The 25,278-nt window shown below is 46.2% G+C and overlaps 1 protein-coding gene across 2 annotated transcripts; it reads right to left on the bottom strand.

Moving 5' to 3' along the window:
• On the bottom strand, positions 1-25,005 carry ANP32B (acidic nuclear phosphoprotein 32 family member B). 2 transcript variants are annotated; one of them, XR_011533425.1, is made up of 7 exons: positions 24,570-24,988; positions 15,320-15,469; positions 11,663-11,785; positions 6,020-6,209; positions 3,578-4,002; positions 2,011-2,080; positions 1-454 (listed from the first exon to the last, which is right to left on the bottom strand). XR_011533425.1 is itself a non-coding variant. In XM_070595776.1 (7 exons), exons 1-7 carry the CDS (start codon positions 24,621-24,623, stop codon positions 387-389), a joined length of 780 nt encoding a protein of 259 aa, XP_070451877.1. In that variant the 5' UTR covers positions 24,624-25,005; the 3' UTR covers positions 1-386. The 2 variants fall into 2 exon arrangements, 1 of the variants encoding a protein (XP_070451877.1); XM_070595776.1 differs by having other exon boundaries at positions 3,578-3,702; positions 24,570-25,005.
• Between the last annotated feature and the right edge of the window lie 273 nt (positions 25,006-25,278).

The following is a 25,278-nucleotide window of genomic DNA, read 5'->3' as shown; positions in this document are numbered from 1 at the left end:
CAAAATGTTAAGATTTTATTTACAAAGCTTCTTTGTTGTACAGAAAGTAAAAATGCTGTTACAATCTCGGTGTAACTGGTAGCCACAGACGGCTGACTCGCCAATCACAGCTATCCACGCCACAGCAAGAGTCTGACACGAAAACCTAACAACGCTTATAATTTTGTTGGGGTGAAGTCCCCAAACTTGGTGGTGGATTTCCAAGAGGGACTAAACAGAGGGAGGCGGAATGTCACAGGAACTATTCTTTGGCTCTTTGGGTGGGTGGGTGTCCTGGGGTTTGTATCACAGCTACCTTTTTTTTAATTATTATTAAACAGCTACCAAATCCATGAGCAGTCCAACCAATACTGAACAGTTCTCTTTTCTGCAGGTTATTTGGGGTCTTAATCATCTTCTCCTTCATCATCTGTTTCTCTCTTCCTCTTTTCACCTTTCCCGCTTTCTTCCTCCTCTGTACAATAACAAAAATCCACTTTGAGACAACTGGAAAGGCATTTTGCCTAAGTTATTGCTAACGGAGGTAAACAACAATGAATGTTCTGATGGTTGGGAGATTTAAAAAAATGTAAGCTTGATTAGATCAACAGGTTGTTAATTAAGAGGTATAAATTTATAAAAGCATAAATAGTGGCCATGGAACCAAGAAGGGCAAAATGCACAGCAGCGCCTCAAATCACAGCAAAGGTAACCCAGTTTTCTCAATTTGAAGTGGCTGTCTCCCAGATGTTTCTTATTTTCCTTATGCTTGCTAGTCCTGACAATTAGACATCGGCAGTTATTACAATGCATAGCAAGGACTCTGGAGTGAGCGAGCTGTCTCGGAGCCAGGCTCACTAACGAGTGACCATGGGTGGCCACGGAACCTCTTGAAGCCTAGTCCCTCGTCCGTAAAATGGGGACAATGGTACTGACTTCATGAAAGTTATTCTGAAGATGAAGTGAGACAACACGAAGCAGTCAGCCTGGAACACGCCAGGACTCAGACGACAGCAAGTTCGTATCAACCAAGCAGGGACTTCTTCGAATCCTTGGTATGCGGGACAGAGACCTACACATCACTCTGTTTTTTCAACTAGTAAAAATTTCTGGCTATTTCAACGAAATTGACTAAATCTGCACTCAATTATGTTCCAAAAAGCTCCTTGAAGGCAGGGACCAGGTCCTAACCATTGTTTTAGCCATGTAAATTTAGTCCAATGCCTGGCACAGAGAACAGGTGCTGAGAAAGTATGAATCAATGGGAAAGCACAGGAAGCAGCCTGGTACTCTGAAACCTATACAAGTGGGAGAAGCTGTTCTTTCAATGAATAATAAATAAGTAGATGTTTCACTGGTTTTTGTTGTGTTGGGGAAAGGAATAACACTGATAAAATTGGAAAGGTGCTATTTATATATATCCTGCAAAATCTACAATCCAATAGTAAGACTTTTCTTTTTTTTCTTTTTTCTTTTTTTTTTTTTTGAGGAAGATTAGCCCTGAGCTAACATCTGCTGCCAATCCTTTTCTTTTTGTTGAGGAAGACTGGCCCTGAGCTAACATCTGTGCCCATCTTCCTCTACTTTATATGTGGGATGCCCACCACAGCATGGCTTGCCAAGCGGTGCCATGTCTGTACCCGGGATCCAAACCGGTGAACCCTGGGCCGCCGAAGCAGAATGTGTGAAGTTAACCACTGTGCCACCAGGCTTTTGTTAATGAAAGAATTCCAAAACAGAAATCTCATGCCTGGCAGTAACCCAAATGACAGGGTCTAAAAACACATTTCAAGTGTGGGGACTGAGGACCAAGCCGCCCGCACTCACATAGGCATTATTAATCGCTGTAGAGCAGGCGAGCTGCACCAGCACAGACACACTGACAGGCCTTGTTAGACCTATGAAGACCTGTGAAGATCACCAGGCCCAAGGGCCTTTTATTTTCTCCTCAGTGGTTTCAAATTCTAAATTAATGGATATTTCCCCCTGATTTTTAACTGAGGAGAACCAAAGTGCATGCATCCGACCCACCTTCATCCTCATCCTCATCCTCATCATCTTCATCGTCATCAACTTCTCCATCATGTCCAAATTCTTCCTCCTAAAGAATGGTAAATAGCACGCCATTATTACATTAATTCTGCCAAGCTGAGAAGTACAAAGAAAACTATAATTTGCCAGTAATCGTAACAATCCATCAAGGAGAAAACTGTTATGTTGTTTTCATCTACTTTGATGTACTGGGACCTGCTGATTTTTCTTATAAGCTTAATTTAAAATTTTCTTTTAAAAAAGTGCTCTTCTTTTTTTGTTTGTGTTTTTTTTTTTTTTCAAGATTTTATTTTTCCTTTTTATCCCCATACATGGTACATAGTTGTATATTTCTAGTTGTGGGTCCTTCTAGTTGTGGTGTGTGGGACGCTGCCTCAGCGTGGCCTGACAAGCAGTACCATGTCTGTGCCCAGGATTCGAACTGGCGAAACCCTAGGCCGCCAAAGCAGAGTTCGCGAACTTAACCACTCGGCCACAGGGCTGGCCCCAAAAAGTGCTTTTCAAGCCAGCCCTGATGGCACAGTGGTTAAAGTTCGGTGTGCTGTGCTTTGGTTCCTGGGCTCGGAACGACACCACTTGTCTGTCAGTAGCCATGCTGTGGTGGTGGTTCACACAAAAGAACAAGAAGAACTTACAACTATCCAGAACTAGGTACTGGGGCTTTCAGGGGGAAGAAAAGAAAAAGGAGGAAGATTGGCAACAGGTGTTAGCTTAGGGTGACTCTTCCCCTGGAAAAATACCTGCTTTTCAAAAGTAAACATTTTATTTGCCAGATATGTTTAATTAGTATACAACTTATGATGGATAATTCAAGAAATGATTTTAAAATCTTGAATTTCAAAGCAAGTTTGGACAAAGATTTCTATATTCCCATTCTTATAAAATCTTCCTTCCAGAACTTATTTCATTAAACACCTATGAGATTATACAAATACCCAGCCTTACTTTTGTACTACAAAAGAACATGCTTTTTGATGCCATCTAATTTTCTTTGCCTGTTTTCACAAACCTCCTTGCGGGTCAGAGTTAAGTCCCCCCTTCTCCTGTCCTGCGGTGCTGGGCTCCTCAGAGACGCTGCTTCACCAGGCGTCTCATAAACTAGACCAGCTGCTCGTGCAGGCAGGACCATGTTCTTAGTTAACTTTGCATCCAACTCTTTAGCACAGCAGAGAAAGTACTTACTGAATGCAGCTGATACACAAGAACAAGTTCAGACGTGGCAAACAGACCCTCCCTTCAATGCAACAAAGGGACAGACAGACACGTCAGTTCTCAGCGTCTCCAGTTCTCTCACCCTCTGCATGAATACTCAACTACTGCTTCCTCCCTAAGTTAAAGGATCAAAACTCAGTTTGCAGAGCCAAGCCCTGTGTCTAGCAAGCATTCCAGTTAGTATTTACCAAAAGGGGGACAAGAGCTAAATCAACCAGACTGACATCAGTTTATTCACAAGTATACTAATTTCTTCAGAGGCCTTTTCCTTCTTTTTTTTTTTGAAATCCACACTTTCGCTCTAACTACAAATGGGTAGCAGAGTTGCACTCACCTCCCCACTGACTTCATCTTCGTCCTCTTCCCCTTCTCCATCTTCGTCTTCATCTTCATCCTCTTCGTCATCAAACTCTTCCTCCTCACCATCCTCATCCTCTTCGTCCTCCTCATCTTCTCCTTCTGAAAACGGTCCGCATGGAATTCATTAACTACTTTGCTGTCCACAGGCCACCCCTGGGAAGGTGCCAGGGAGCTCTGGGTTGGTGCACAGGACGAACACTGGGCCACACCAATGTCAGCAGAAACCACGAAGCACCATCACCCTCCTTCTCCCGAGCTGCTGCAGCTCAGTTCCTCTGTTCAAGAGTCCCACAAAGCTGGAGGCCAGGCGTCCTGGCGGGCTGGATGTCCACTACCATACGTACTGCTGGGATGATACAATGGCTGGGACTCGCTTCAGAATTAGGAGGGGGCAAGTGGCTGAGGGAGTGCATGTATAAAACAAGATCAGCCATGGACCAGTAAGTGCTCAAGTTCAATGACAGGAACGTGAAAGTTAGTTTTACTATTATTTCTACCTTTGTCTATGACTGAAATTTTCCATAGTAAAAAGCTACCAATAAATCAAATTAAGCTCCTTCTCTGAGGTAAGGGTACCACCACAAAACCAGCTGCTCCAATCAGGAACCTGGGGACCCCATCAGAGGTGGCAGGCAGGTGTGCACACCTGGGACAGGCAGGGTGATGGAGGCCACCGCCCCCTGCGTCTCCATACGTGGTGCAGGCCCCCAGGCGAGCAGTCCCTGCCTCTCCCACTCCACGAGCTCACTGCGCTCTCCTGCCTCGGCACGCTCTTCCTGTATTCTCAACGGGGCTCACACTGACTCAACCTTCCAGTCTCAGTTCAACAGCACTTCCTCAGGCCGACTTGCTAGCCCTCCCATTCTCAGCTCACATGCTCGCACACAAGCACCTGATGCCGCTCCTCTCCTGCACACTTTGCTCACTTGGGAATATTTAGTTATGATCATTTAACGTTTCTCTTCTTAGTAGACATTGAGCTCCAAGAGGACAGGAACCACGTTTGTTTTCTTTTCTTTCAAAACTATTGTCCACAGTGCCTAGCACAAAAGCAATGCTCCAGTGTTTGTGCCTGACTGCCCTTCGCTCCCAGGAGCTGCCCTCTGCCCTCCAAGGAGTCTCCACAGGCTCCTGCACACGCAGCCATTCGACCTGTCCAAGGGGAGCCTGAACAGCCAAGAGGGATGAACGGTTTTCAGGAGTGAGTGAGTGATGGAAACATCTGGAACAAGGGAGGCATCCTACTCTGTGTTCACTTTACCGTATGCTGTGGCCTTCTCCCAAATCTGCCACAAAATGAATGTGCAATTTTCCAGATTACTACACCATTAATCACACGCAAGCTGCCTGATGTTTCTCCTCCTCCACTTTTCTCAACCATTTCTATCCTGTATTTTTATTTTTAAAGAAAAGAGATATTTAAAATAGTGCTTCAAATACAGTAATACCACCAATTCCAGCAACATCAGGAATTACAGGAGAATAAGTTTTCTTCATTTTGATGTGAAAACTGATCACTCGGCTTCCTCTAAGCCACTCCGAGGCCAGAAACCATTCGTCCTAAGAGTGACTCAGAGTCAACGAGTCACTGTGCAAGGAAAGCACGAGCTAATTCCGGAGGGATATTTTGGGTAGAAAATATACAAAGATTCTTAAAGATAACTAGATATAAAAAACCTTGATCAATGTCAAAAATAAAAACTCTATTTGAATTCCATATTAGGGCCAGAGCTTATTTTCCTTACTAATGAGAAATGGAATGTATCATATAGTACTTTAAAATCATTACCTTCTTATCTCTGGTCATATACCGAAGGCAGGAAACCTATTTTATTCCTATTAGGATACAATGAACATGTACCAAGTACCTATTAAGTGTGAATAAAGAGATAAAAGACAATCTCTACCCAAGAAGAAGCATAGTTGGAAGGAACGAGAATAGCAGAGTGCGACAAGTGCTAGGAGAGAGGTTAGCGAGGGGATGAGCCAGCACGCACAGGGACCTACCCTAGCCCACTGGTGTCCGGAAATGCTCCCCGGAAGTGGTGCCAAGGCTAAGCTTGTAAGGATAAGTAGGCAGTAAGCGAGAAAAGGAGCATCTAGGAGGAAGGCAGGAGACGACGTCCTTTTAGTAAACTGTAAACCACAAGTACTTCAATGGGTTGGAGCAGCCTATGGTCTCTAGGCTCCGAATTCAAGACTAATTAGCTGACGAACCATTTTTATTTTGAATCATTTGAAGGCTTCAGTGTCCCAAGAGCTTATCAAAATTAAACAGAGGTCCTCGCTCCAAATTTAATGAAATGCCCACATGCATGGATGTAAATTATTTCTCTCAATAGCAAGATCATTCAGCAGCTTTCTCAGGACCTCTGAAAGGCAGAAATTAGGCTCACTGGATGTTGCGCCCACTCACCTTCATCCTCCTCTTCTTCGTCCACACCGTCCACCTCGGCATCCGAGTCGGGGGCTTCCTGATCCTCTCGGTCATAGCCATCCAGGTAGGTCAGCTGGGGCAGGAGCTTGAAGACACTCTCTCGGTAGTCATTCAGGTTAGTAACCTCACAGTTAAACAGATCCAGGCTTTTCAGACAGTCCAACTTTTTCTGAAGAAAGGGATCAAAAAACACACCTCCTAAACCAAAGGAACATACGCAACAAAACCCATCTCCTGAAGAGGTAAAACTCTAGGCTCTACATTCAATCAACTGCCACCCACTCAGCCCTGTGCACAGGACAACACTGCAAGCCCTGTCAGGCCTTCCCTCCCACATCTACCCTCTCGGAGAACTGTCTTTTCCTGGCAGCATTAGTAGTCTTAACTATGAATTTCAAATAATGTTTATTAAGACTGGATCTTTTCACAGTATGAGACAAACAGTGCTTAATAAAGTTGGTTCAAAACTAAGCGTGAACACTTGAGTAATCAAACGGCCAGTAAGAACGTGCTGGTGTCAAGCACTGTCTTCATGCGCTAGGGTGGCCGTATGAGGGGCATCAATCCATCTCAAGGTGCCTGAGACCCCTCCTTGGAGACAGAGATGTGCCAGGCTGGAGACTGGAATATAACACAGCACCAAGTGTGGTGGTGTGCAAACTTTACGGGGAGACTGGCTGGCGCAAAGGAGGGGGCTCAGAGTTCAAACTTCAGAAGCAGGAAGCACTATCCCGTGTTCTTTTTTAATTCTTTTGGAAAAGATGGACACTATTACCAGACCCTTCTGGTATAAAATTCTTCTGATTTACCGTACCTTGAAATGTTGTTGCATTATCTCCTTTGTTTGGAACCTCAGTTTCATCTATCTAAAACAGTTAAGATCTAAACACCTGGCGCAAGAGATTCTGAGCAGCCAATGGGGATAGGAAAATGTCCGTGTATTTTACATTTTACTCAGATCTTCATGTTATTACATCAGTGTACTATTATTTCAATCCTACATCTATTAAGTTTTGATTAAAGGTGAATTAAGAGACTGGGAGGGCAGAGGTAGTGTTAGAGACAAATAAGGAGACAGCAACAGGAGGGAGAGCAGACCCTCACAGGGAGGGGAAGAGGGGACCCCTTTTATAAAGAGTGGACACAAACGTGCAGCGCTATGCGGCCTGGCGCCTCGTAGAATAGAGGCAACGAGCCCGGAGGGCATATGACTACACAGCTTCACAGATCGAACTTTTGATGGTTCTGAAGCAAGAGAAAAAGGTTGGTAACCTCTAAGGAAGTAGTACTAAAAAAAAAAAGGAAGAAAAAAAGGGGTGCCAGCCCTGTGGTGTAGTGGTTAAGTTTGTGTGCTGTTTCGACAGCCTGGGGTTCCCCAGTTTGAATCCCAGGCATGGACCTACACACCACTCATCAAGCTATGCTGGGGCATTCCACATAGAAAATAGAGGAAGACTGGCAACAGGTGTTAGCTCAGGGCCAATCTTGCTCACCAAAAAAATTTCATATCTGCGTATGAAGTAAGTCGCAAAAAATAAATGTTGGTGTTTAAAGGCTCTGAGGCTTTATTGGGAAAGCTATTTCAACATTCATAAGGAGCTGGGAAGAAATGCAGATGAAACAAAAACAGTCTCCAGGATTTAGGGTATCTGTGTAATTCTGGGGAATTACAAAATGATTTGAAAATCTTCACGCTAAAGCAGGGCTTGGCAAACGATGGCCTGCTGGCCCATTCTGGCCCGCTGATTGTTTTCGTAAATTAAGTTTTCCTGGAACAGCCACATTCACTGGTTTACGTATGATGTGTGGCTTCTTTCGTGCTACAAGGGTAAGGCTGAGCGTTGTGACGGACTGGCTGGCCTATGAAGCCTAAAAGATCCACTCCCTGGTCCTTTAGAAGGAAGGCTGCTGAGCCCGCACTCACAGCCTCTATCCTCCTGATCAAGGAGGAGGTTCCCACACCTGCTCTGTCCTCACTGCGCAGTCCTTGGAACACACAGCAGGGTCACAGCGACAGGCAAATGCGCCCCTTGAAACACAAATGCACAATGACCCAAGAGTTTGTGGATCAAATCATGTGTGCATCAAAGTCAGTCCCCTGAGGTCTTAAGAAGGCTGTCCCCAGCCTTCTCATCATGGGGGAACTGCTTTCATGTTGTGTAGCTTTCAGATTATGTTCCCTCCCAGGTATGATTGCTTGCCAAAGAGGGAAAAAATGCTGAAAAAAACACCACCCCAGACAACTAGCTAGCATACTGGAACTCTAATCTCTTCATAAAAAGGTCGACTCTATACCAGCGAAGACAGAACAGCAAGTAAATTTAGGCAGCCTTCTCAAAGCGGCTCAGTAAAAAACTCTTTGCTCTAGGGAATGAACCATTTGTTTCTCAAAATTACTCCCTAGGAATGGAGGCCCAAACACGTGCCCAACCCCTGATCCTCAGCGCTCTCCGGCACCCCGGGCCCCTCCTCTCGCTCTGTCAACTATCCCAAGACACAGGGCCTCCAAGGCCCTCCTGTTTCCGAGACTCTCTGAGTCTGTGAGACTTCTGGCTACTTTGTGAGAAAGGACCCATTATGAATCATTTGGACATTCCAAACAATATACCAGAAAATGAAGTGAAAGCAAAGAACAACAAAATCCCAAATAACTGCAGTACTCTAGAACTGTGTAAAGTAGTAAAATTGTGCTTTAAGGCCCAAAATACACGACACACAGATTAGATTATTCAGGATTCCAATGTAATGTGTAAATACTGTTAAAAAAGAAAATAAAAAAATTACAACTCTACCATACCAGAAATTTGGCCTAAAACTAATAGGCTAGCCATAATAAACATTAAACATTTTATTAACAATAATTTTGCTTGCCTTCTTAGAATTTAGAAGGGCTTTGGGGGATGGTTTGGATGGCCCAGGTCTCTTAAAAAAGGTGTCCAAGGACGTTTGAATTGATGCCTTCTTTGTCTCTCGATTAATGTCCCTGTAGCAAGCAGAGGCATTCACAATCATTGCATTGACTATAAGCACTGGGCTCAACGTAGACGGTGTTCAAGATGTACGCGGTTAATGAGGATGAGGATGGCGTTTCTCCCCGCTGAATACTTTCAGAAGTCAAAATGGACCCAACGTCTCCCCCCTTCACCTTCGCCTACGGTTTTATTTTACTCTAAGTTGTAACTTCAGGAGACCCACCCGGCGCCCCCAGGAATCTGAAGAGCAAGCTCAGGAGAATGGCAGGAGCTCTGTCTTTCCAGATAGCCCTGGGTGTGTAGCGCTGTGGCCCTGTCACTGGCTGGCCAAGTGTGTGACTCTGGACAAGGGATTCAGCCTCTCCCAAGCCTCAGCTTCCTCACGTGTAACAAGGGCCGTGCTATTTCTATCCACTTTGCAGTAATGTTTTGAGGATTACTAATGAGATAACATACACAAAGCATCCTCTACAGTGTACAGTACATAAGAGATCCTCCAAAAATGGTAAATACAATAATAATAATTTCTCATTCTTCACCGTCCCAGGAGCACTGAGACTTTCACGGCCACCAAAGGGCCCTCATACGTCACTGACCAGGTCAGGAACACCCAAGCAAACAACTCCCAAACAACGTTTGCTTCTGCCCTGCCTGCATGCCGGACACTGACCAAGGCTTCTGACGAAACATCAAGAGGACTCGGGTTGCCATGAGAATTAGGCAACAGCCAGTGATCTAGCATGGAAATACTACGTGGCAGGTTGTTCTCAAAAAAAGAGGTTCCAATGCTTACAGTGACCCTGATTTGACAGGCCTGTCATTCACACATAATAAAGGCTTAGTGTAGCCCGTCTGACTGGGAGATCCTCATCACTTAGCTTGGTGCTCCTGTTGGAACTGCCAGCTTAGGTCAATTCGGGTATGGAAAAAATTTGTAGGTAAAAAGAGAACAGGTCCTAAGGGCAGTGGAGAGAATAGTAGACTTGGTTTTGAAACCCTACTCTGCCATTTATCCTGTGGCTGCTGAGTATTTAAGCTTTCAGAACTTGGTTTCCTATCTCTGCAAGGAGGACCATCATTCTCTCTTCTCTACGTTACAAGAGGATACAGTGGGCAAATGTTAATATCCCCGAATACAGCAAAACTTGATGTTCGCTTCAACACTGGATATGGGAATTGGTTTGGAGGAAAAAAATAGAACTAGAAAAATGAGGGAGCTCAAGTATCTGGGTATACCTAAAACAGAAAAAATGGGCAAAATTAAGACAGCAAAGGTGAGAAGGAGGCTCCAAACATTTCTGGGAAACGAGTTAAACAAGGTACACTTCATGAAACATAAAAGGGACTCAGTAAAAGGTCATTAAATCTACAGTGGAACAGAGCCTCAATTATTGGTTAGGAGGAAAAGATCCTATAGTTCTGGCAGGAAATCCTCTTCATAACAAGAAGTCACAATTTAATTCTATCTTCCCTTAAAATACCAACAGAGCTTTCTGTAGAGCTGATGTGAAATCTAAATACTGACTATATTGTGACATCAGAAGAGCAGAGAAAGATGCCCTTCCTCTTGGGCTCTGGTCTTCTGGATCCTGAAAGACAGCTCCTATCTGCAGCACAGCCCTCTCCCCGTTAATGCTTGAAAGTTAAGTCACATGGAAATACTATGTATACCAGTAAAAAACAGAAAGAAACCACAGGCTTCTTTGGGTAGTAGACAACAAGGTTGAGTTCCATGAGCCTTAGTAAATGGAATTCTACCTCCATGCCAAATTTGTTGAATGTCATATTCAGGGAAATCAATCATTTAACCAACTTGAATTCAGACACATTTTCAGGTAGCTGCCCACAGCCCGTGTTACCCCTGCCTGCAGAAGCTCTTTTCTGGCCACTGCGACTTCTGCATGGACTGGCCCTCCATTAGCACAGCTCCCAACTTACAAAGCAAAGTAAGCGCATTACCTTATTTTATTCTCAGAACTCCTAAGTGAGGCAAGTAAGGCAGGGATTATTATCTTCCCTGCTTCATAAAGGAGGAAACTGAGGCCCAGAGAGAAGAAGCAATTTGCCCAAGGTCACACAGCAAGTCTATAACCAATTGGCACTTGCTTAACTTTCCATAGCTTATCCCAGTAGGTAAGACTGAGGAGGATTTGGGGGTTCCCATGCAAAACTTTAGGCAACAGTGATGCAGCTAGAACACAAGATCATGAATTAGAAGATCCAAAACATACTGGAGCTGTCCTTGGACTGTTCCATTTATAATTCAGATATGCCACGCAATATAAATAGCTTTTTCTGTAAAAGTATAAAAGTACAGAAAAGCCTGGCTAGTCTAGAGAAGAAATTTTCAGATAGATGTTTAAGGTTAAGGTTTTCAACATATGAAATTTAAAAAGGACAAAAAAGAAAAGAAAAGAATTCCCCTTTGAAGGAAGCCACAATAATCAGGCAGAGAGAGCAAAGCCACAGGAACACACATAACCAGACAAGCCCTCATCTTTAAAACTGGGCTCCTTCTAGAAAAAGCATTATAATAAAAAACCACCACTTTCTCAATCAATGATTATTTCCAATCATTCCCCTCACTATAAAGAAATATGAAAATGAAAATGACCAATAAGTCCTGGTTTCTAAATTCTCAATTACTTACCAGAGGTTCCAAGGTGCTGATGTCTTTCAGTTTATTTCCACTTAAGTTTAGATGTGTGAGATTTGGAAGTTTTTCTGCTAACATGTCCAGACCTCCAAAGATTCTGTTGTCACTGAGCTCAAGCTGGAAGAGAAAATGCACACAGGGCGGGCACACGCACGCACGCACGCACACACACACACACACAGAGAAACACATATCATTAAGGTGTTCTAAATAGCACATATAGTATTCAAATACTTATCAAAATTCAATGATCTCTGTTTTTATTAGGGCATGTATTCATTTTGTTTGATTAAATCCAAATAAGCAGTTTACAGATCCTAGCACATTTTGGGCAAGGGAGAGAGACACGATAGGATGAAAAGAGTTGTGTTTTTTTAACTAGCTGCTAATTCTAACAGTTTGCTCAAGAACTGGCCCCTAAAATCAGTGAATACATTTTCTCACCTAAAAAGTGGGTCAAAGCAAATTAGAATTCTTTGAGAAGTTGTAATACTCTATACCTGCCAGAAAGGGTAAATGGCCCATGCATTCTAAGCAGCCTATTCTGTGTGCCAAGCAAAGCTTGCAATGCCCACTTGAAACCTCATCTGGTTGTGTACAGTGCTGACACACTGTGGGCTTGCACATCTGGAAGCCTCTCAAGGCTACAGGAGTGGTGCAGGCCACAAACAAGCCCTTATGCTCCATGACTTCAGGAAAGGGAGGGGGGCACCAGCTTTGAGGGTTGACGAAACCAACTCCCCTGAGGCCACTCCTTGCATAAACCTGGCAGTAGCCTTTGCAAGAACCTGCTCTAATTTCTTAGCTGCCGGTCAAGAAGCATGGCGAGTGGGGTGCCCAGGAAGGGCTAAGCCTTCACCACGGAGTACTAGAATCTCAGAGGGAAAGAAACTGGACCCTGGAAAAATAAGATGGTCGAGAGCATCCAATTCAAACTTTTCATTTTGCAGATGAGAAAACTTAGGCCAAACAGCTGATTTCAATTCTCTATTTTAAGTGCCAAGAACAGGGGTAACAGTATCTAACCCGTACATAGTACTTAAATGCCAGGCACTGTTCCAAGCACTAGAAACACATGAGCTCATCAATCTCACAGTAACCCGATGGGGTAGGTGGAATTATTGCCCCTATTTACAGATGAGTAAGATGAACTACAGAGACGATGTCATTTGCCCCAGAGCACACAGCTGTTACAGCGGAGGACCTATGATCTGAAGCCAGGCAGGCTAGCTTCAGAAGAATCCATGTGCTCCCTATCATGCTATATATGTGGAATAGCATGAAAACTTCATGTTATTTAGTCTTTGGCATGCAATGAAATGAACTGCATAATGCAGAATAGAGGAACTTTTAAATAAATATTCGTTGAGAGAATAGGTTAAAAAACAACTCAACTGTACTGAAATGTAACACTTCAAAACATTTTTTCCTTCCAGTGGGATATTCCAGTCAAATATCTAGTCATGGTCTAGATTTAAAAATACAAGACTATAATCAACAAAGACTCAAGTGTTAGTTTCACTGAAATTTTTGTAAGTCAAAATAAAAAGAGACTATTTCCCTTGGCTGGTTAGAATAGCACAAATATTCAATATTTACATCCTTCCGACATGAACATCTTAGGGAGTAGAGATAAGACAATCCGCCAAAGCATTTAGTGGCATATTTATTTTGAAATGAAATCAATGTGTAAATTTAGGAAAGCTGTGACATTTATACACTAAAATTCCTTTCAGAACCTGCTTCTTGTTAAAAAACAATCTGTGCTCTAGGGTAGGGAGAAAATCAAGTCCATATCAGCAATGAGAACATCCAAACTGCCTTTAGGTTTGGTGGACAGATCTCTGTTCATCCCTCACTAACCCTACCAAGTAAGCGACCAACAAGACTCCCGAGGGAGTGATAAAGCCTCTAGATAGACAGTCACCGAGACACTGACTTTCTCAGCAGGGGTGACCACACAGATCACAGTAATTCAGGAAAACGTATCAGGACGCTAGGAAAACAGAACAGAAAACACATAATAGGGATAAGCTAACGTCAAGTTTATGTAGATAGACGCTAAAAAGCCACCCATCAGTTGTCTAGTGGGCTAATCAGGGCCTCTGATGTCACTGATAATGCATGCAAACACAAAAGGGTTACACTTGAACCTCTAAAGTAGATACTTATCAGAAGACAGGGAAAAGATGACAAATTTATTCATTTACTTATTTATGTTTTTAAAGATTGGCAGCTGAGCTAACATCTGGTGCCAATCTTCTTTATTTTTCTTCTTCTCCCGAAAGCCCCCCAGTACATAGTTGTATATTCCAGTTGTGAGTGCCTCTGGCTGTGCCATGTGGGACACCGCCTCAGCATGGCCTGATGAGCTGTGCCACATCCGTGCCCGGGATCCAAACGGGAGAAACCCTGGGCCGTGGAAGCAGAGCCTGCGAACTTAACCTCAGCCACGGGGCCGGCCCCCTACAAATTTAAATATAACAGATTCTTTCTGATAGGAAACAAGGTCACCCTGAAACTCATGCCAACTGCCCGAGCATTTATTACCTAAATGCGGCAAATAAGTAAAAATCACTTGTGATTTTTAATTGATTTACTTAACCAAAAACCAAGTCCCTCCCAGAACTCAAGCAAGATACAAGAACAGCCTACCTACCCTTGGCCTAAATTTGATTACAGATTTCTTTCTGTGTACCTTTCTTTAGATAAAGGTTCAAGTTAAATTCCCTAATAAAGCGAATACCCAAAGAGCGGAGAATTCTGCAACGCTTACATGACCACGTCCTTTTCATATGTAATGGAAAAGGTACTGGGCTAGGCAACAGGAGATACGGGCTCTAGCTTTGGCTCTACCGCGAACTACTTTTGCGGGTGGCTTTAGGCAAATTATTATACCTTTCTGGGTCTCCTGCTATGCCCATAAAATAAGGGGCTAGGCTAGAAGACCAAAATTTCTTCTACTTCTGACATTCTGGGGTTGACAGTTAAATGCGCAAAGACATGAGAAAACACTTTTTTCTTGCGGTTGTTTTTTCCGGGGAGAATTGGAGGGAGACAGTGATTGGTTTATAATTAGACCAATAAAGCACTATCAATGGGCCGTGAGCTAGGTTAGGGAAATAGAGAAGCTCGGTTACAAAATTTCTTGTAGTCACAACACATTGTAAACTTCCTACTCATTAAGAATTACATAACGGGTTTGAATTATCATAGACCACAAATCCGAAAAGTCTTTAAACTCGCCCTTAACAAACATAAAACGTGGGGAGTAGGAGGCGCCCGTGGTTCCTAAACCAGAGCTTACTAAGAACAAAGTGTAGTTAATAACAACAAATTTATAACAATTAGCAATGGATAAATTAGTCACAAAATAATTATTCTTCATATCTACTATTTATTGAGCATCTAACATGTATTATTTCCAAACATCATAGCAATATTGCAAGCTCAGGTGGTAGCACCAGTTTACAGGTGGGGAAATTGAGTCTTAGATGAAAGAACCTGCAGAAGATCACCCATCAGGGAACGACAGAGCTAGAATTCAATCCCAGATCTGCCCAGGACACCAAATGCTTCCTTAAAGGTAAAATCATCTATTTTTCCCTTCCCAGGATGGTTCTCTTTTATCGTTAAAGAAAAAGTACTTACCTTTTTCAATTTAGGTAGTTTGGGGAGATTTGAAACTGAAATCAAGCCTACATTTATTAGACTGAGGAACTCTAAGTTCACAAATTCAGCTGTTAAGCCCTCAATTTTCCCATCGTTTGATTTGCAATTGTCCAAGACAAGTTCTCGAACCTGTGGATGACAAAGGGCGGGACGGGGGGGACAAGTTTAAAAAAAAATACAGAAAACAAAGACAAAGCAAAAACTCCAACCATAAATACCCAGCAAAAACACCCACACATAGGGGCAGTCTCTACTTAGACCTAGCTCACAGTTATAAATAAATTAAAAGGAGTAAGCCTTTAGTAACAATATACTAATAGATATTAAGGGTGGAATATTATACCGTGGTGCTATAAAGATTTAAACTCTGCTTTCCAGAGGCAGAAACCACAGCTGAGATGTGAGTGAAGAAATCATATCCCCCTTATTTCTTTTGCCCAAGTCTGCTCCCCGAGGGGCAGCTTTCCCAACTGCAAACGCAGAGGAGCCGAGTCCAGCTGCAGGCCCAGCAGGCTGACACGGGAAGAGAGGAAAACTTCGCTTTTCCTATCAAGATCATTAAGAGATTCTGGTGACAGGTTTCTGCACTACACATTTCCACTTCTATAGAAGTTTTATTAATCTTTACTAAAATTATCTTGACACGAGGAAGGAATCAAGATGCAAAAGGCCTTAATTCAAAACAAAGATCAATTTGGGTTACACATGGGAAAGACATTTCTAGTGGATAGAACTATTGGATATTAAATGAGGTTGCTTTTTCAGGCCAGAAAACCTCCTTCTTTGGAGGTCCTAAGATTCAGAATTCAAATCCAGCCAAGGGGATCACCTCTGAAGATGCTGAATGTTGATTATTTAATAAACAGGCTACTATATGAATGTCTGCCCTGATAATCCCTATTGCCATTCTCGCTTTGTGGTTGACTCAGATTTGCAACTTTTTAACATGTTTTGATCCATTTAGATTAATGCAAATTATAGTTTTAACTGCCAAAGGCATTCATGCAGCAAATCTATCACGTTTAACAGCATTAATGAAGCTTGTACATGGGAGGGAGATGCTGATGGGTCTCAAACAAGGATAGGAGCAAGGAACGTCTGCATCCTCCCATACAGAATCCAAGGATACTACTCTAGTCATCGCCATCACTCACGGAGAACCTACTCGTCATTCCTTGCACCACCACACACTCCCCCTACTTACAGAGAAAGGTTTAGAGAGTGAGTGATGCCCACAACGCCAGAACTTCTTCACTACTTCTCACTACCCTACTTCCGCTTCAGAAGCCCTGGTTTCAGGATGCGTGCAGCCCATTATACCTTTTACTTCTTTCTTTCCTCCCTTCTGCTTTTCCCTAGATATCTCTGCCATTCTTCCCTCTTCTGATGAAAACCAGCACATCTGAAAATTTAAGAGGCCAACTCAGGAGCGCTGGGCTCTGGAGACAGATGCCTGGGGTCAAACCCTGGCTCTGCCACTTACAACCTGTGTGACCTTGGGCAAGTCACTTAACCTCTCTGTGCCTCACATCCCTCATCTGTGGAGAGGAGGTAACAGTATCCACCTCACAGAGTTGTTGTAGAGAGCAGCGTTGGGGACACAGTAAATGCTGAGAAAGGAACCTGTGGGGAAAGGGAGTAGGGGTGTGACAGGGACCTTTACTGTTTACTTTATTCCTATGTGTACTAAGTTTTTTACAAGTCTGTGCTTCTTTTGTATTAAAAAAAAAAGTAATACCAACAAACCATGAAAAAAAAAGTCAACTGTCCCTGCCCACTCACCTAAGTAGTCTACTGCAGCACAGCTAGAATGTTTCCATTCGGTTTGGGGCATCTTCTATGCTTAAATACAGCACCACTGGAATGTGCCGAAAGCCAAGTGAGGGGGCACTAGGGAGGTAGCCACGGTGCCTCCCAGATCACCGGCTGAGAGCACCTCTCGGACATTTCTCTCAATTGGTAAAATTCCACTTTAATTAGGGTCGTCAAAACTACCACAAAGCATTCAAACGTGAGTTAGAACACATTTGCTGAACCAAACAGCAGAAAAGGAATCAAGACGAAATTGGGAGAAAAAGGAAGACGTTAACGTAGTTCAAATTTGCAGGTTTAGTTGTTGGGTAAGGAAGATGATGGAGAGGGATGAGGTTCTGGCTTAGAGAAACAGGAATCATGTAGCTAGATGGAAAGAAGGCAGGCAGAGCTTTCCGAGGGAGGAGGTAGTGAGTACCACGAGGGATCTGAGCCCCAGGCTGCCCAGGTGGAGGTGCCCCGGGCGGTCTGGAGCTCAGGGCGGTCTGGGTTATAGTTCTGCATCTGGGAGTCATCAGTGCAGAGGGAGCAGTGGAAGGATGAAACTCCCGGGAAGAAGACCAATCCTGGGGGATCCTGCAAAGGAGACTTGAGAAGAATCACGAGTGGTACCCCCAAAAGTGAAGCGTTCCTTTCAAACACCCAGAAAGGCTTATGAAATAAGGCACAAGAAGTTACTGAAAAAAGACTGAAAAAATTAGAAAACAAATGCCCATCAACAAGGGACTCCTTTCCAGGATACACTGTAGGACGACAACCAAACTTAGAGAAGGTCTGTTATTTATGTGCATATCACACATTCACTCTCTCACATGTCAATAAAATTTCTCAGGGAGTGAAAATGAGTGACTGGGAGACTTTTCTATATAACTATTTAGCATCTCAATGATGAGAATATCAATTAAAAAATAAAGGTAAAAAAAGTCACTGCTGGACTTTAAGCTTCACCACACTTCCTGATGGCAGGGTCACGTCTATTTTAGTGACAGCCATATGCCAGTATGAGGAAGAGCCTTTGCAACTGTTGCAGGAGGAAAAATGGCCACAGGGCTCAGAGTACTGCACAGGCTTTGTGGCAGGATGGTGGGGGAATGAGCAGAGGAGGAAACACAGAGAAAACTTAGACAGAAGGGGACCCTACTTTCTGATTATACGCCTAATCACATAATGCAAAGGAGATTAATGTTTGTCACTATCAATATTTTGGTATATTTTTTTCAGTCTTTCTTGCAGATTCTAAATATAAGTGAGATAAAACTATATTACTTAACATACTTTGAAATGACAACTCTGAATACTTTTTAAGTGCTGAAGAAATTAAGGTGTATGCATGTACATAAATAACTTTACAAACCTCCCTATTGAACATTTTTCCAATTTTCCCTATTAAATAATGCCGTATCTTTTTATGTAAAATTTCTTCTGTAATTAGGATTGCTTCCTCACAATCTATTGCTAGGTGAAAGAATATGAAAATGAGTCTGTTATTGAGTTACAAGTTCTTTATTTAAAAGGCAACCAACTCCTCTTTTAACATTTATTACAAAATTCTCTTCCAATTTGACTTTTAATTTTGTGACCTTTCTTGACATATGAAAATTCTAGGTATTTGCATTTATTTTTTTCTTGAGAATACTGTTTTTACCCTAAGGGAAAATATTTTAAAAATAAACACCCCAAAAGAAACAATGACAAGAACAGACAAGCCATAAAAAATACAAATTGGCAGTAAATATAAAGACTGCTCAACTGTAAGCAGTAAAAAATGAATATTAAAAATGAGAGCTATCATTCTACTCTTGTTGGCGGTAGGGCAGCTCTTCCAGTGGAGAACAGAAGGCTGGGATGGGGCCAGGCGTAGGTGAGTTTATAAAGTGGGAGAGCGAGAAATTCGGGGACCTTAATTTCCTCCCTGAGCAGGAGGCACCAGAATTTACTGGGTAATTTACTGGAGTGAGTGGAGCAGAGGGTTGTACGGCTCAGCAGAGACCGCATGTCCCTTGACTTTGCCAGGAAGGCTGAGGATGTAGTAAAAAAAAATGTGCTGCCTCCAGAGCAGAGCTCCAGGGGCAGAGTAAGAGGGCAAGCCACTGGGGAGAAAGCGCAGAGCAGAGTGGGAATCATGGCAGAAAGCGGAGACCATGGGAGGCGCCACCGAGGGCTGTGCCTGAGGAGGACGGGTCTGGAAAGCCCGCCATCAGCAGACTTCTGGCCTGTTGCAGGCTCCAAGCAGGACGTTGGTGAAAAGCGTTCTCAGGCGTTGTGTGAGCAGCATTCGCGATAACTAAGCCTCCTCTCTCCCCCATTCCTTCCGAGTGGGGAGGGCATCCAGACTGACTTGCAAGGGAGATAACAACTGTAGAGGAGGGTGCAGGGCCAGTGGGCAGGGGAGGGGGTCATATAATCCATGGACTCCCAATCTAGATCCAGAACAAACGAGAGGCTCTAATCAAGCAGAAACGGCCCCAGCTTCTCCTTCATAAGAGGGAGAAACAAATCCAAAACCCTCCCAGCGCCACTATCTAAGGCGGGCCGGCTGGGCAGGAACTTGTACATTTGTGTGCGCAACGTAGGGAGCTGTCTGGTCCAAGATAGAGTTAGCTGGCCTTCTGCTCGAAGACAGATAGTTTAACTTCTGGGGCCAAATCCACTCTTCTTCATCCCTCATCCTCCAATTAAACTAGCTTCTTCTCAAACATGAATTTAAACACTTAAAAACTAAAACCAAAAATCCACACTGTTTCTTATTTAACTCTTGTTTCTGCTTTCTATAGTGATCAGCAAAAACAGCACTGTTTTCTACTAGTTTTTCACTGAAAAGTTGAACACGATTGTAGCCAAGTCACAGGGACTGGAGCTCGCAGCCACAGCGGGGATCCAGGCAATGCTCTTTTCATTCTCTCCAGCTTGCACTCACTTCCCACTACTCTAAAAAAAAAGATCAATTTTACCCAACTGGTTGGGTGACCTTCCCTAATTATAACACTTAAATTGTTATAAGAGGGAGGAAAAAAGGCATGGAGGAATTAAAGGTCATTTTGAGTTATCAATTCTTTTAATTAGGAAAGTAATACATGATTATTGTAGTAAGTGAAATAATCCAAAAACGTAGAAAGAAAAAGTAACTGTTGCCACCCTTGCCAATTTCCATCCTGAGTTAACCAATGTTCCAAACCTTCTACCCTATTACTATTTTAAAAGAATGTTTTCAAAATGACAATAGAACAAATTTATATTAGTTCTTAAGTGTGTTTAGGTGGCAGACCTGTTGGCACCAAGGAAGGAAACACCCATATCCTACTGGCGGGTAGGTAAGGAAGGCACCCATTCTGAAATGCATTTGGCAGAAGATAGACTCCCGTTACAAGATATTCGTTTCAGTGCTATTTAAAACAGCAAAAAAAACCTTCTAACCACCCAATGGGGATGGTTAAATTATGATCTATGCAGACATTAACAACGAGACTGAAAAATAATAAATAGTGACATGGAAAGATAATTACTGCATTATATATGCAAAAATAAAAGCAACACGATAGTATGTGCGTTGATAACACATCTGAATTTGGAAAAAATTAAAACATTCTAGTAGACTATACACCAGATGCCTAGATGGTAGAAAGGGGTGTGTGTGTGTGTGTGTGTAAGATTTCTGTTTTTTATTTTTGCTTATCTCTATCTACTACTTTTTGGCTTATCTGTATCTAATTTTTCTTCAATGAAGATGTATTATTTACACAAGGGGAAAAAAACCAATTAGTTGCTATGCAACCAATGAGAATATCCCATTGAGCTCAAAATTATATCACAAAAGACAACACCAGATGCCAAAAGTTGGGGAAAAAAATTTAAGAAGGCATAAACTAAGGAAAATCTAAATTTTCTGAACGAGAAGACTCAAACACAGCCAATATCTAAAGCTAGCTGTCCCTTGATTCGTAGTTATTAACGAGGTGCTCCTAACAGAGTGGCGTGTTTAGTGTAATGCAAGGATGAGAGCCCCACATAAAGAACAGGCATTTTATCCAGTTTGGGAATATAATTAAATTTGGTTTATAGCTCGCTATTGCATGTCAGTGTCTCTTTTTCAGTGTCTCTTTTTCATCTGATAATACCACCAATTTCTATGGTGTATATGGTATGTTCTAGAACTGTACAACTTGTTCTGAGTGAAGTAACAGACAATATAAATATTTTTATATAAAGTATTTCCTAGCCTTGCCTTTAAGATATTTTTGAATGATTACCATTCTTTATGAAGATTATTTTAAAATGCCATCTTTTCTACTGTGAGAACACACTGGATAAAAAAGACGCCATTTTGCACTTGGAAAAAATCGAATTACACATATCTTTATGAGTCTCCTCTTAGGGAAATGAGCATACCTGTGTTTACAAGGAATAAGGATATAGTAATAGGTGAAGCAAACCTATTATCTTGATCTCATGTACTTAGGCCAAAGACCACAAGAAGGTCAAGTGTTACCAGGGTCTTCTTCAAACCCCAAAATAAAAACAAAAAACATTTATGATCAAACCTCCACTTACCCTCCTCAAACACTTAGATCTCACTTGATGACACTGAGGTCAATCATGGGATACACTATTACCGCATTTAACAGCCTCCTATTCATCTTATGACAGGCAGTAGTTCAATGAAGAAAGGGTTCTTCCTGTTTCTCCAAATGACAAAAGCCTGCAGGATCCCAGATCCTTAGCAGGCCAGAGAATAGGGTCTGTTCTCTAGCAGCTGGCCCCACAACACACATAAGGAGCCATGGCACTAGCTGACTTTGGTTTTTTTATTTTTGTTTTGGAAGACTGGCCCTGAGCTAACATCTGTGCCCATCTTCCTCTATTTTATAAGTGGGACGCCTGCCACAGCGTGGCTTGGTAGGGAGCGCATAGGTGGGCGACGGGTGGGAAGTAGCGAACCCTGGGCCGCCAAAGCAGAGCGCGGGAAACTAACCACTTCGCCACCAGGCCAGCCCGGACTTTGGTTTTAAAGGATCCTGGAACTACTCATTTGCCTTAAGGATGATGCTTTTGTGCAAAACACTTTTTAACACCTCTTTTAAAATTTCTTTCAAATTCTACGGCATTTTTTTCCTGAAAATGCTTCGGTTTTAGGTCAAAGCTTTATTCTCCTAAGAACCTAACTCCCACTGGTCTCAGGCGCCCTCTCGGAGCCCTCGGGGAGTCTTTGCCCCCCAATCTTGGCAGTCTCCCCTGACACTCGCCCAAGGCCCCTAACCTGCACCCGGGGAACCAGGCACCACGCGGTCTGAGGCTTCAGTAGGCAAGGCCTGCTCTCCGTTCACACTGCTTTCCAGGCCCGGCAGGGTGTCGGGACTCAGGTATTGACTCAAGAAGCCAGTGGATTCTGCAGGCTGGCGCGGTCCAAGGCAGAACTCAGCAGCCACTTGTGGCTTTTGAGCACTTGAAATGTGGATAGTGACCTTTTAATTTAATTTTAATTAAATAGCTACAGGGCTCTGGCCTGTCTTTGACAAGAGAGTAAGGCCTAAGTCGATTACTTGAAAAATTAAAACTCGCACATATATCTGTATTTTAAAAAGCAATATTAATTATTTCATATACGAAAAAAATCCCACATAGTGGGAACACCAACCGTTTTATTTCCCAGAGGGAGCAACACTGCTCTTACCGAGTATTTTAAGTGTTTTAGTTCGAGCCCATTCAAAGAACCGAAATTCTCGATTTAAAAGCACTTTGAAGATGCACGTGCTTCTTTTCTTTCGGAAATTTTGGCTAAATTTAATTACTCCGCATTCCGCCGGTCTGCAGCCACGCGGGCAGAACGCACGCGCCTGAAACGAGCCGCCGCTCGGCACGCGGGCTCCGCGCCTCCGGGGTCGCGGCGGCCGAGGCGCCCCAACGCCCGCACGTGGCCCTCACAAAATGTCTGACAGCCGGCCGGCCTCAGCCCCGAACCCGGGACCGAGCGGGGCCGCGCCGCGACCTCAAAACCCTCGTGCCCACGGGGGAGACCCTGCTGGACGGATCCCCGCAGGCCGGCAGCCTGGGAGCACGGCGCCCTGACCACGCGGGGGCCTCCCCGGGACAGCCGCGGGCCGGCCAACATGGCCCCGCGCCCGGCCTCGGGAAGCCGCGCGAGTTCGCGGGGAGGGCCGGAGCGGAGGAGAACGAGGCGACTCTTCGAGAGCCGGCCGCCTCACGCCGCCGCGGCCCCGGCCCGCCGCCCTCGAGCACGTGCGGGGGCCGAGGCCCGCCGTCCCCGGAGCCCGGGCCGGCGGAGGGCCGCCTGGCGTTGCCCTTTTAAGAAGGGGGAGGGGACGGCAGCGCCCGAGAGCAGACGAGGCGGCGGCGGCCCCGCGCGCGGCGCCCGCCAGACGAGCCGAGCCCCGGCGAGGCGGGGGGAAAGCGGACCTCGACTCGCCCGGCCGCGGCGTGAGGGCGGGCGGCGGCGCCCCGCGGGCCGGGCCTGCAGGCCGGCTCTCGCGGCGGAGGGGGACGGGCGCCCGCCAACATGGCGCTGTGGCGGCCGCTGGCGCGCGGAGCCGCCGCCCGCCCACACCGAGGGGCCGGTCTCCTGGGCAGGGTCCCCGGGCCCGCCGGGCGGCGCGGGACTAGCGCGAGGCCGCCGCCGCCGCCACCGCCACGGCCGGCCCGGGCCGACCGGCGCCCGCCCTGGGGGCCGGGAGTCAGGCAGGCCCGGGGTAGCGAAGGAAATGGGGAAGAAAGTTTTATTTTTAGGCTTGAAAAATGGCGGGAACCGCATCCTTTTTTCAAACTCAGCCCCGGGAGGGGCGGCGGTTGCGCCACCGCCGCCGCCGGGCTCGCCCCTCCCCCGCCCCGCGCGCCAGGCCGCGCCCGCCCGAGCCCCGGCGCCCGAGGGCTGCTCGCCCCCTCCGCGGCGCGAGGGCCCCGAGCCCCAAGGCCCGGCCGGCGCCCAGCGCGAGACCCGGCCGCAGGAGCCCCCGTCCCGCCCCTCCCGGCGGCCGCGGCGCGCGGAGCCCGGCGGGCCCAGCCCGGGATGGCCGCGCGGCTCCCCGGCAGGCCCGGCCTCCGCGCGGCCGCGCATCCTGGGAGGCTGCAAACATGGCTCCCAGCGTTACACAACCCTCGCCGCCTGCCCTCGCCGCCGGCCACACGCACACGCGCCCCGCGCGCCGAGGACCCCGGCGGGCGCGGAGCTCAAAGTTTGCTCTTCCCCACCTTCCCTGGGCGGCCGCGGGGCCCGCGGGCGCCAAAGAGTTAATCCCCGCGCGCTCCCCCCTCCGCGCCCGCCCGCCTGCCCGCCCGCCTTCCCCGTCCGAGCCTGCGAGCTGCGCCCTTCCCCGCGCGGGGCCGGCGAGCCCGGGCCCGGGCCCCGCAGGTGGCCACCATTACGTGCAAGTCATCGGGGGACAGGGCGCCCGTGGGGCCGGCTTACCGCGGCCGGGGTCCGGTTCCGCAGCTCCAGGTGGATCCTCCTCTTCATGTCCATGTTCCCCTCTTCCCCCCTCTTCAAACTTAACTTTCCGCGGCGGGGGCGGAGGGGGGAGAGGCGGCCCGGCCTGCGCGGCGTGGGCCGTCGGAAGGGTCTGCTCGCGGCGGCGGCCGGCGGCGCGGTCCCGGGCGGCGGGCGGCGTGGGGCGGGCGAGCGGAGCCCCCGGAGCCAAGTTACTCACGGGAGCGGAGAGAAACCATGGAGGGAAAGGGGGCTGGAGCGCGGCGCTCGCCTCACTACCGCCGCCCCCGGCCGCGGCCCCGCACTGCGCTTAAACCGGCGACGCGGCGCGGGCGGCTGCTCGGCTCGACTCGGCCCCGCGCGGCGCCGCTCGGCTCGGCGGCCGCGGCGGCTCCAGGGACGGGGCGGGGAGACGCGCGGCGGGAGGGGCGGGGGCGCGGGGACGCCTGCCGCCTCCTCCCTCCCCCGGGTCGCACGTGGGGTGGCTGATGTAAGACCTTCCTAGGGGGCTTGAGGGCTTGAGACTCCCGGGCCCCACCTCGCCGCGCCCCGACGCGGGGCTCCGGGCGGCGCCGGGACGGCCGCGGGGCCCCGAGGGCCGAGGCGGGCCGCGGAGGCTCGCCCCAGCCAGCCCGACGCCCGCGGAGGCAGGAGGCGAGCAGAGCGCGCGGGGCAGGAGCTTTCGTGTTCA

This window comes from Equus przewalskii, chromosome 26, assembly GCF_037783145.1.
Source record: "Equus przewalskii isolate Varuska chromosome 26, EquPr2, whole genome shotgun sequence".
Classification (NCBI taxonomy): domain Eukaryota; kingdom Metazoa; phylum Chordata; class Mammalia; order Perissodactyla; family Equidae; genus Equus; species Equus przewalskii.
The sequence above is the reverse complement of the archived record's forward strand: the minus strand, read 5'-3'. Positions and strand labels throughout refer to the sequence as shown.